The sequence below is a fragment of the Ranitomeya variabilis genome, chromosome 4 (genome assembly GCF_051348905.1).
Source record: "Ranitomeya variabilis isolate aRanVar5 chromosome 4, aRanVar5.hap1, whole genome shotgun sequence".
Taxonomy (NCBI): domain Eukaryota; kingdom Metazoa; phylum Chordata; class Amphibia; order Anura; family Dendrobatidae; genus Ranitomeya; species Ranitomeya variabilis.
Window position 1 is genome coordinate 744797072 of NC_135235.1, and position 13025 is coordinate 744810096.

Here is a 13025-nt window from a genome sequence, read left to right on the forward strand (position 1 = left end):
CATTACTACCTCCTGTGGTCGGCATTCCACAGTCTGACTGCTCTAACTGTAAAGAACCATTTCCTGTTTAGCTGCCGGAATTGCCTTTCTTCCACCCATAATGAGTGCCCCCCTGGTCCTCAGTATGGTATTGGAAAGGAACAAGTCAAGTGCCAGTGTTTTGTATTGGCCACACAAATATTTATACATGTAAATGAGATCTCGTCTGAGACGTATTTTTTTCTAAGCTAAAAATGCCCAACTTTTTCAACCCCTCCTCATATGAGGGTCCTTCCATCCCTTGTAATAATCTAGTTGCCCATTTTTGAACTGATTCTTACTTCTGAATATCCTTTTTAAAATGCGGAGCCCAAAACTGGATATGTCCTCACCAGTGATTTATAAAGGAGTATTACATACATTGGGATCGTGGGATTTTATCTGTTTTTATATATCCTAAAATCTTGTTTGCATTTGCGGCTGCTGCCTAACATTGAGGACTGCTGCTCAGCTTACTTGTAACAAGAATACCCAAGTCCTTCTTCTGTTCTGCAGTCCCGAGTATACTCCGATTTAATGTATATACAGCAATAGGATTACTCCTTCCTAGGCGCATTACTTTACATTTATCTACAATAAATCTCATTTGCCAAGTGTTTGCCCATTCAGTCATCTTATGCAGATCGTTTTGCAATATTGTAACGTCAGGGTCAGAGTTTAATATCCTACATAGTTTGGTGTTGTCAGCAAAGACTGACACTTTACTCTCAATCCTATCCACAAGGCCATTAATAAAGAGGATAAAAATAATCGGTCCTAGCACAGATCCCTGTGGTCCCCACTGCTCCCGATACAGATCCCTGCAGTCCCCACTGCTGACTATATCCCATTTAGAGAACGTACCATTTATGACAACTCTTTGTTGCCGGTCTTTAGCCAATTCCTTACCCATCTGCATATAGTTTCCCCCAGTCCTTGCTTCTGTAGCTTCAGTATAAGGCTGCTATGTGGAACTGTATCAAATGCCTTTGCAAAGTCCAGATAAATCACATCAGCCACATTACCAACGTCCAGATTTGCACTTACCTCCTCATAGAAACCCAACATGTTAGTTAGACACAATGTATTCTTCATGAATCCATGCTGGTTGTTAGTTATTATATTATTCTCTGCAATATATTTCCGCAGGTCATCTCTTATAATGCCCTCCAAAATTTTGCACACTACTGATGTCAAGTTTACAGGACGGTAGTTGCCCAGATCCACCTTCTTACCTTTCTTAAATATCAGTACCACGTCAGCCATCCTCCAATCCTGTGGCACCACCCATGTTGTAAGAGAGTCTGAGGGTATGTGTTCACGGTCAGGAAACGCTGCGTTTTTGACGCAGCGCTGAGCCGCAGCGTCAAATATGCAGCGTCCAGATGTTACAGCATAGTGGAGGGGATTTAATGAAATCCCGTCTCCACTGTGCATTAAAAAACGCATGCGTTTTTCCCGCAAAAACCAACATGCATTGCGTTTTTTCAGAACGCAGCATGTTGCTACAATGAGCAAAACACGCAGGAACACCGCAGGTGACCTGCCAGTGACCTCAGGTGCATTTTTGGTCAGGATTTTACCTGCATAAAATCCTGACCAAAGCCTGAAGCAAACCTGAACGTGGACACATACCCTTAGAAGATGAGATACAGCAGTCTGTCAATTACTGAGCTCAATTCCCTTAGTATCTGTGGATGAAAGTCATCTGGACCCGGGGATTTGTCAATGTTTAAAATGCTCAGATGTAGATGTATTTTTTTTAGTTAAACGAGTTATATCAGGTTGTGAATTTAGATTTTTGTCTTGTTGAATGATCCCTGTAACAGACAGTTCATTGGGGCCATTTACTTTTCAAATGGGCCACACATAGCTCCAGTCCCTACATACACTGCTCAGCTCTGTACACACACGGCTCCGCTCCGTACACCTCGTACACACACGGCTCCGCTCCGTACACCTCGTACACACACGGCTCCGCTCCGTACGCCTCGTACACACATGGCTCCGCTCCGTACACCTCGTGCACACACGGCTCCGCTCCGTACACCTCGTACACACACAGCTCCGCTCCGTACACCTCGTACACACACAGCTCCGCTCCGTACACCTCGTACACACACAGCTCCGCTCCGTACACCTCGTACACACACGGCTCTGCTCCGTACACCTCGTACACATGGCTCCGCTCCGTACGCCTCGTACACACATGGCTCCGCTCCGTACACACACGGCTCCACTCCGTACACCTCGTACACACATAGCTCCGCTCCGTACACCTCATACACATGGCTCCGCTCCGTACGCCTCGTACACACATGGCTCCGCTCCGTACACACACGGCTCCACTCCGTACACCTCGTACACACATAGCTCCGCTCCGTACACCTCATACACATGGCTCCGCTCCGTACGCCTCGTACACACATGGCTCCGCTCCGTACACACACGGCTCCACTCCGTACACCTCGTACACACATAGCTCCGCTCCGTACACCTCATACACATGGCTCCGCTCCGTACGCCTCGTACACACATGGCTCCGCTCCGTACACACACGGCTCCACTCCGTACACCTCGTACACACACGGCTTTGATCCATACTTCTCGTACACACACGGCTCCGCTCTGTAAACCTCATACACGCTTGGCTCCACTCTGTACACCCCGTACACACATGGCTCCGCTCTGTACACCCCGTACACACACGGCTCCGCTCCGTACACCTCGTACACACACGGCTCCGCTCCGTACACCTCGTACACACATAGCTCTGCTCTGTACACCCCGTACACACACGGCTCCGCTCCGTACACCTCGTACACACACGGCTCCGCTCCGTACACCTCGTACACACATGGCTCCGCTCCGTACACCTCGTACACACACGGCTCTGCTACATCCACACTGTAAACCCCTCCTGACCCCACACAGAAACTTCCCCTCATCCAGCACCATGACAACCAGCACAGCAGAGTCCTGCATACACTGAGGCCCCTGATCATGTGACCCCTGACTCCTCCCCTCCTGTGACCTCATCACAGGTCCTGTGCGCACAGAGCAGCCATATATGTGGAGTGGGTAAATGCTGGACTGTATGGGCTCCTTCCTGGTGTGACGTCATTTCCGGGGCGTGTCATACTGGGGGCGCGTTCTGCCTTAGCAAAGGCAGGAAGAGAAGCCATCATAACCATTATCCATTTCTCTGAGCCGTCTGATACCGGTGTAGGTGAGCAGCAGGGAGGAGATCAGTGGTCTCCATGAGAAACAGGGGTGTTTATTAATTAACGGGTGATGTTTTCTGAGACTTTTGTTTGAGGGAGCCTGATACTTGGGGCTATTTAGTGGGATTTGGGGGTTAAAGGAATCTGTCACCCCAAAATTGTATATGAGCTGCGGCCACTGGCATCGGGCTTATCTACCGCATTCTATAATGCTGTAGATAAGCCCCCGATAGGCCTCTATTAATATACGTACAGACGCCATCTTCTTCTGTTCTCGACACTGCTCTGACCAGCCATGTTGTCACTGTCACGATTCCTCTGCTCAGTGAGTGGTATTGTGACCGATAGAAACTCTTGCTGAGCTGTCAGTGCTTTGATTGACAGCTATGCTGTCCAATACATGACTGGGAGATGCGGGACTTTTTTCAGGTGTTCGGTGTTCTGGAGACTGTCAAAGCTATTTAACTGAGCTATCTGCCCCTGGACCCTTTCTTTTGGTTATCTACGTGCTTTCTTGGTATTGACCCCGGAAAATCTGACTTTTATGTCTCATAGTCTATCCGTGATGTCATGCAGTGACCCCTCTTACAGCTAGGGGGCGCTGTGTGTGCTCCTCCTAATATGCATGGAGGCGTATCTGTGGTTATAATGATGGTGAAACAGTAACTGGCAGAGTTGTAAATAGTCGATATGTGTCGTAGAGGGAGTCTGCGCTGTATTCCTGAAGTAATGTTGTTGTCCTGGGACCTATAGTCCCACAAGTGTTTGTATAATAGTCAAGGGAGGCTTACTGGGCTAGTTCGAGAGCTGGGTGAGTTGGGCTAGCCACACACACACCACCCATCTATGGGAGTGGTTACAACTACATAATGTGACCAGGGTGTGGGTCACATGGTTCCTGCAATGGAGTCGGGAGTGGTCTCTGTAATGGAGACTGTGTGATCTTGGACGGCTTGTGTGTTGGGAGGTTTTGAGTGTGGACTGGATCCCTGAATAGCGCACTGTGAGGCCGTCGATCTGAACACCTGGTGTGTTAGGTGATCCTGGGAGTAGGATCGGATCCCTGAACAGCGCACTTAGAGACTTGTGTGTTGGACGGTCCCAGGTGAGGATGGATATCCTGAATAGCGCACTGAGTGGCCTGTGTTGGAAGTCCTGGAAGTAGGATTCCTGAATAGCACAACCTGTGTTGGAAGTCCTGGGAGTAGGATTCCTGAAGAGCACATGGGAAAGAGTGGAGGCAGAGTCTACAACGGCATTTCACTGGGAGAGCTACAGCCCGTCTGAGGATCTGGACTGTTAGGTGGCCTAGTGAGCAATGCATTGTCCGAGATGGTGATCCCAGGTCGGCAGCTTCCCTGAGAGAGAGAGGACTGACAGGAGTCGGCGTGTGGAGCAGGAGCTCCTGGAAGGTAACCCAGAGTATGGGGAACTGTGTGCACTGACAGGGGGTCAGTAATGAACTGTGTGGTCTCCCACGGTAACTTAACGAAGTAAGGTCTAGCGTGTTTAGAGACTACTAATCAATGTCATGTGCGCTATAAGACTAGAGACATTGAAACGGCATACGGACACCCCCGGGAACTAGTCAAGGAGGGCTGGCGGGTGTAGTGTCTGAACTGTGAGTTAAAGCTGTATATGAAATATCTGAGTTAAAGCCGCAACTTAATGTCACCTGTTGGTGCCTATTGTGTTCCATGAAGTGTAATGGACTGTGCATGACCCGGTTATGATGCCATAATAAACCGCATGGACTGTTTTTGTGAGAAAAACGTGCCTGTGTGACTGAGTCCCGTTGTTTAGCGGGTGTCCCCCAACAAATGCAGTAAGCGCTATCTCACAGTGAGTAGTGACTAGCGTCACCGTGACCTGCAGGATCGCTCTAGTGCTTGCTGGGTGAACCAGAAGTCAGTACTCAACGTAAGTCTTTGTGAGCCTAAGCAAGCATTTGTTAAGAGCTTGTGACCATTAGCCTTGACTTCTAGCCAGTCTGGAGCTGAGGTTACAAGATGGCGGAACGGGACTGGAGTCGAGAAGAACAGAAGTTGGCAGATGGTAAGTATATTATTTGGGACATGGAACAGATATTAGAGATACCATGTCGGTGGTGATCTGTGTTAATTTTTAACTCTTGTGATTTCAGATTTAGGAAGCGCCTCACCAGATTATTGCTCTGTACAATCAGCATCATCACATACACTACAGACCAAAAGTTTGGACACACCTTCTCATTTAAAGATTTTTCTGTATTTTCATGACTCTGAAAATTGTACATTCACACTGAAGGCATCAAAACTATGAATTAACACATGTGAAATTATATACTTAACAAAAAAGTGTGAAACAAAAGAAAATAAGTCTTATATTCTAGGTTCTTTAAAGTAGCCACCTTTTGCTTTGATGACTGCTTTGCACACTATTGGCATTCTCTTGATGAGCTTCAAGAGGTAGTCACCGGAAATGGTCTTCCAACAATCTTGAAGGAGTTCCCAGAGATGCTTAGTACTTGTTGGCCCTTTTGCCTTCACTCTGCGGTCCAGCTCACACCAAACCATCTCGATTGGGTTCAGGTCTGGTGACTGTGGAGGCCAGGTCATCTGGCATAGCACCCCATCACTCTCCTTCTTGGTCAAATAGCCCTTACACAGCCTGGAGGTGTGTTTAGGGTCATTGTCCTGTTGAAAAATAAATGATGGTCCAACTAAACGCAAACCACAAGGAATAGCATGCCGCTGCAAGATGCTGTGGTAGCCATGCTGGTTCAGTATGCCTTCAGTTTTGAATAAATCCCCAACAGTGTCACTAGCAAAGCACCCCCACACCATCACACCTCCTTCTCCATGCTTCACGGTGGGAACCAGGCATGTAGAGTCCATCCGTTCACCTTTTCTGCGTTGCACAAAGACACGGTCGTTGGAACTAAAGATCTCAAATTTGGACTCATCAGACCAAAGCACAGATTTCCACTGGTCTAATGTCCATTCCTTGTGTTCTTTAGCCCAAACAAGTCTCTTCTGCTTGTTGCCTGTCCTTAGCAGTGGTTTCCTAGCAGCTATTTTACCATGAAGGCCTGCTGCACAAAGTCTCCTCTTAACAGTTGTTGTAGAGATGTGTCTGCTGCTAGAACTCTGTGTGGCATTGACCTGGTCTCTAATCTGAGCTGCTGTTAACCTGCGATTTCTGAGGCTGGTGACTCGGATAAACTTATCCTCAGAAGCAGAGGTGACTCTTGGTCTTCCTTTCCTGGGGCGGTCCTCATGTAAGCCAGTTTCTTGGTAGTGCTTGATAGTTTTTGCAACTGCACTTGGGGACACTTTCAAAGTTTTCCCAATTTTTTGGACTGACTGACCTTCATTTCTTAAAGTAATGATGGCCACTCGTTTTTATTTACTTAGCTGCTTTTTTCTTGCCATAATACAAATTCTAACAGTCTATTCAGTAGGACTATCAGCTGTGTATCCACCAAACTTCTGCACAACACAACTGATGGTCCCAACCCCATTTATAAGGCAAGAAATCACACTTATTAAACCTGACAGGGCACACCTGTGAAGTGAAAACCATTCCCGGTGACTACCTCTTGAAGCTTATCAAGAGAATACCAAGAGTGTGCAAAGCAGTCATCAAAGCAAAAGGTGGCTACTTTGACGAACCTAGAATATAAGACATATTTTCAGTTGTTTCACACTTTTTTGTTAAGTATATAATTCCACGTGTTAATTCATAGTTTTGATGCCTTCAGTGTGAATGTACAATTTTCATAGTTATGAAAATACAGAAAAATCTTTAAATGAGAAGGTGTGTCCAAACTTTTGGTCTGTACTGTACATTTTTTTTTTCTTCATGGTATTTTGTGTGATTTTACATCGACTCATCTTCTTTCGATTCAGGTTTCTATTGAATTGTTTTAATTGATATCTTCAACAAAATTTACCTTGACCCGTCAAGGATGGATAGAGAGAGGGACAAGATGGCGGAGAGGATAATACACCTCACCCTAGAGATCCTCTTCCGGCTTACTGGAGAGGTGAGCGATTCTGATTGCGTCACATTACATTATTCTTATATATGGGAATCACAAGAAGTTCTGAAAAGTTTCTGAACCCTTTAGAATTTTTCAAATATTATTTATTTTTAGAGCACCTTTCATTCCATGATGCTGTGTGTAAGAAACTGTTAGATACAAGTATAAAATACGGTGAACAAACTAAGAAGGACCGACTGGTACAGAAAGGAGAGGGCCCTGCCCTGGTGGGTTTATAGTCTATAAGGTTAATGGGAGAAAGTAGGGTATGGGGTTACGGCAGCTTCGGTGGTGAGGTGGCAGAGGGTCATTGCAGGCTCTAAGCTTGCTTTAAGAGATGCGTTTTCAAGTTCTGTCTGATGGTTCCAAGTGTGGCGGATAATCAAATATGTTGAGGAACAGAATTCCAGAAACGGTGGACACTTGGGAGATATACTGTAGGCTATTGGGTGAGGAACGCATGAGTGTGGAGGAGAAAAGGAGGTCTTGGGAGGACCTTAGTTTGCGTGTTGGAAGACATTGTGAGATTGGTTAGAAGATATACGGAGGAGACAGATTATGGATGGCTTTATAGGTCAATGTTAGTAGTTTGAACTGGATACGTTGGGGAATTGGGAGTCAGTGAAGGGATTTGCAGAGGGGAGAAGCAGAGGAATAGCATGGAGAGAGGTGGAATATCTGAAATTACATCAGATTTTCACTAACAGTAGGTAAAGAACCAAATCAAATAAATGAGTCAAAAATATTAGACTGTCATTTTTTTGGATGAGGAAAATAACTGCATCTAAATGTTTCCGATGATTGTTGATTAGTCCTGAACATTGGATGCAGTAAATGTAGCCCTTTTCTCCCTACAAAACTGCTTCACCTGTGTTATGTTGTTGGTTTTCTCCCATAAAAGGCTCACTTCAGGCCCTTCCACAACATTTCTATAGGATTAAGGTCAGGACTCTGACTTGCCCATTCCAAAACTTTACCTTTTATTCTTCTATTACCATTCTTCTATTGTAAAGCAATTTGTGGCTTTGGGTCATTGTCTTACTATAACCCATGTTCTCTTGAGATTCCAGACCAGCATAGCAGCAGGATATCTTACCACTCTACCGAACGGAGCCCTTAAAGGGGCCTTGTCTACTTATTTCTACACAACACTTCAGTGAAGTTTGAGAAAGACCCTAAGCAGGGTCGAAACGTTACTTTGCCATTATAGCTGTTGTCGTCCTTCCCTTCCCCGCTCCTACTGCATATTAACCCCTTCACAACATGCGCCGTACTAGTACGGGGCATGTCGTGTCTCCCCATTTGATGCGGGCTCCGGCGGTGAGCCCACATCAAAGCCACGACATGTCAGCTGTTTTGAACAGCTGACATGTGCGAGCAATAGTGGCGAGTGGAATCGCGATCCACCTGCCTCTATTAACTAGTTAAATGGCGCTGTCAAACGCTGACAGCGGCATTTAACTAGCGCTCCCGGCCATCGGCCGGAAATGCGCTTATCGCTGACCCCGTCACATGATCGGGGGTTAGCGATGTGTCGGCATAACAACCAGAGGTCTCCTTGAGACCTCTATGGTTGTGGATGCCGGATTGCTATGAGCGCCACCCTGTGGTCGGCGCTTATAGCAATGTAGTAATTCTGCTTCATAGGAACGATCTGAGGATCGCTCCTATGTAACAGAGCCGATCGAGTTGTGCCAGCTTCTAGCCTCCCATGGAGGCTATTGGAGGATTGCAAAAGTAAAAAAAAAAAAATGTATTGAAAAAAATAAAAAAATATAAAAGTTTAAATCACCCTCCTTTCGCCCCATTCAAAATAAAAAAAAAAATCAAACCTACACATATTTGGTATTGCCGTGTTCAGAATCGCCTGATCTATCAATAAAAAAGGATTAAACTGATCGCTGGTTAATAGCTGGTATAGCAAGAAAATAATTCAAAACGCAGAATTATGTTTTTTTGGTCGCTTCGACGTTGCATTAAAATGCAATAATGGGCGATCAAAAGAATGTATCTGCATCAAAATGGTATCATTAAAAATGACAGCTCGGGCGCAAAAAAATAGGCCCTCACCCAACCAGAGATAATGAAAAATGGAGATGTTACGGGTATCGGAAAATTGCGCAACTTTTTTTTTGTAAAGTTTGGAATTTTTTTTCACCACTTTATATAAAAAAATAACCTAGACATGTTTGGTGTCTATGAACTCATAATGACCTGGAGAATCATAATGGCGGGTCAGTTTTAGCATTTAGTGAACCTAGCAAAAAAGCCAAACAAAAAAACAGTGTGGCATTGCACTTTTTTTGTTTGCAATTTTACCACACTTGGAATTTTTTTCCCGTTTTCTAGTACAAGACATGGAAAAACTAATGGTGCTGTTCAAAAGTACAGCTTGTCCCGCAAAAAATAAGCCCACACATGGCCATATTGATGGAAAAATAAAAAAGTTATGGCTCTGGGAAGTAGGGGAGCGAAAAACGAGAACACAAAAACGAAAAAGGGCTCAGTTTTGAAGGGGTTAAACGATTGTCCCGCCACATGGAATAAAGAATTTTAACCTTTTTTAAGAAGCAATGGTGACTAGTGATGAGCGAATATGCTCGTTACTCGAGATTTCTCGAGCATGCTCCCGAGTATTTTTTATTGCTCGGAGTTTTAGTTTTTCTTGCCACAGCTGAATGATTTACATCTCTTAGCCAGCATAAGTACATGTGGGGATTCCCTAGCAACCTGGCAACCCCCACATGTACTTATGCTGGGTAACATATGTAAATCATTCAGCTGTGGCAAGAAAAACACTAAAAAATGCTCGGAGGATCCCCGAGCGTGCTTGAGAAATCTCGAGTAACAAGTATATTTGCTCATCGCTAATGCTGAGTGCTGGTTCATGTTCTCAATATTGAGCTATATCATATGATGACTGCAGTATACTAAGATAAAAACTTTGGGAGGAGTGTTTCTTTAACCCCTTTACCCCCAAGAGTGGTTTGCACGGTAATGACCGGCCAATTTTTACAATTCGGACCACTGTCCCTTTGAGGTTATAACTCTGGAACGCTTCAACGGATCCCAGTGATTCTGACATTGTTTTCTCGCAACATATTGTACTTCGTGATAGTGGTAAAATTTCTTTGATATTACTTGCGTTTATTTGTGAAAAAATGGGAAATTTGGCGAAAATTTTGCAATTTTCCAAAATGAATTTTCATGTCCATAAATCAGAGATATGTCACACAAAATACTTAATAAATAACATTTCCCACATGTCTACTTTACATCAGCACAATTTTGGAACCAAAATGTTTTTTCGTTAGGGAGTTATAAGGGTTAAGTTGACCATATATTTTTTTTTTAGGGACCACCTCACATTTGAAGGGACTTTGAGGGGTCCATATGATAGAAAATACCAAAAATTTACACCATTCTAAAATCTGCACCCCTCAAGGTGCTCAAAACCTCATTTAAGAAGTTTATTAACCCTTCAGGTGCTTCACAGGAATTTTTTGAATTTTTTTTTAAAAATTGAACATTTAACTTTTTTTTTCAGAAAAAAATTTCTTCAGATTAAATTTGTTTTATTTTACCAAGGGTAACAGGATAAATTGAACCCCAAAAGTTATTGTACAATTTCTCCGGAATACCCCGATACCCCATAAGTGGGGGTAAACCACTGTTTGGGCGCATGGCAGAGCTCGGAAGGGAAGGAGCGCCAGTTGTCTATTTCAAAGCAAAATTGACTGGAATTGAGATCGGACGCCATGTCGCTTTTGGAGAGCCCCTGATGTGCCTAAACAGTGGAAACCCCCCACAAGTGACCCCATGTTGGAAACTAGACCCCCCCCCAAAGAACTTATCTAGATGTGTTGTGAGAACTTTGAACCCCCAATGTTTCACTAAAGTTTATAACGCAGAGCCGTGAAAAAAAAATTTTTTTTCCCCACAAAAATGATTTTTTTAGCCCCAAAATTTTTATTATGCCAAGGGTAACAGGAGAAATTGGACCCCAAAAGTTGTGCAATTTGTCCTGAGTACGCTGATACCCCATATGTGGGTTTAAACCACTGTTTGGGCGCATGGCAGAGCTCGGAAGGGAAGGAACCCCGTTTTACTTTTTCAATGCAGAATTGGCTGGAATTGAGATCGGTCATCATGATGCGTTTGCAGAGCCCCTGATGTGCCTGAACAGTGGAAACCCCTAATTCTAACTCCAATCCCAAACCTAACACACCCCTAACCCAACCGTAATCGAAACCCTAACTTTAGCCCTAACCCTAATGGGAAAATGGAAATAAATACATTTTTATTTTATTATTTTTTCCCTAACTAAGGCAGTGATAATGGGGGGGGTTTGCTTTACGATTTATAGCGGCTTTTTGTATCGGGCTTTTTATGATTGGCAGCTGTCACACACTAAAAGACGCTTTTTATTGCAAAAAATAGTTTTTGCGTCTCCACATTTTGAGAGCTATAATTTTTCCATGTTTCGGTCCACAGAGTCACGTGAGGGTTTTGTTTTTTTGCGGGACGAGTTGAAGTTTTTATTGGTACCATTTTCGGGCACGTGACTTTTTTGATCGCTTTTTATTCCGATTTTTGTGAGGCAGAATGACCAAAAACCAGCTATTCATTAATTTCTTTTTGGAGGGGTGTTTATACCGTTCCACATTTGGTAAAATTGATAAAGCAGTTTTTATTCTTCGGTTCGTACGATTACAGCGATACCTCACTTATATCATTTTTTTGTGTGTTTTGGCATGTTAAACAATTAGAAAACATTTATATAAAAAAAATAATTATTTTTGCATCGCTTTAACTTTTTTTTATTTTTTCATTGATGATGCTGCATGGCGGCTCGTTTTTTGTGGGACAAGATGACGTTTTCAGCGGTACCATGTTTATTTATATCTGTCTTTTTGATCGCGTATTATTCCACTTTTTGTTCGGCGGTATGATAATAAAGCGTTGTTTTTTTGCCCCCCCACCCTTTTTTTTTTTTTTTTAATTATTCACTGAAGGAGTTAACTATTGGGACAGTTTTATAGGTCAGGTTGTTACGGACGTGGCAATACTAAATATGTGTACTTTTATTGTTTTTTTTATTTACATGAAGAAATGTTTTTATTGGAACAATATTTATTTATTTTTCTTTTATTTAGGATTTTTTATATATATTTTTACACAGGGTAATATTTTTATTTTTTTTTACATTATCCTAGAGTGGAACATCACTATATAAAGTCAGATTACTGATCTGACACTTTGCAGAGCACTGTGTCAGATCAGCGAGCTGACAGGCAGATGCTGGAGGCTTGCCTGCACCTGCACTCAGCAGGCACTGATAAGCCACCTCCCTGCAAGACCCGGAAGGACCCCGCGGCCATCTTGGATCCGGAGGCCTGCAGGGCGGAAACGCTCGGAACAACGCGATCACATCGCATTGTTCTGAGGGTCTCAGGGAAGCACCCAGGGAGCCCCCTCCCTGCGCGATGCTTCCCTATGCCATGGGAAGGCTGTGATCATGTGCCGGGAGAGGTCCATGTCTGCTCCTGGCACATAATAATCAGCTGACACTCGGCCGCTCTCCCTCCGTGAGCGCGGCTGATCACATATGACGTAGTATCCTGTCAGTGGTCATACGGGCCCAGGTCACCTTGACGGTATAGTACTCCTAATGTCAGAAAGGTGTTAAGTTGGGTCGTCCACTCTCACCTGATTGTCTTCCCATTATCTAAAAGCTCCAGACACTAATTTCAACTTCA

General features: G+C 44.1%; 1 protein-coding gene across 2 annotated transcripts in view; it reads left to right on the forward strand.

The window, feature by feature from the left end:
• The first annotated feature begins 3115 nt into the window (after window positions 1-3115).
• Window positions 3116-13025, forward strand: part of LOC143768071 (uncharacterized) — a 79577-nt gene continuing 69667 nt past the window's right edge. Inside the window, exons 1-2 of one of the 2 annotated variants that reach the window (XM_077256751.1) lie at window positions 3116-3247; window positions 7133-7269. In XM_077256751.1, the coding sequence (XP_077112866.1) occupies window positions 7192-7269 (78 nt within the window). In that variant the 5' untranslated portion in view covers window positions 3116-3247; window positions 7133-7191. Of the gene's footprint in view, window positions 3270-7132; window positions 7270-13025 lie in introns of both variants that reach the window. The other variant, XM_077256752.1, reaches the window with a different exon arrangement.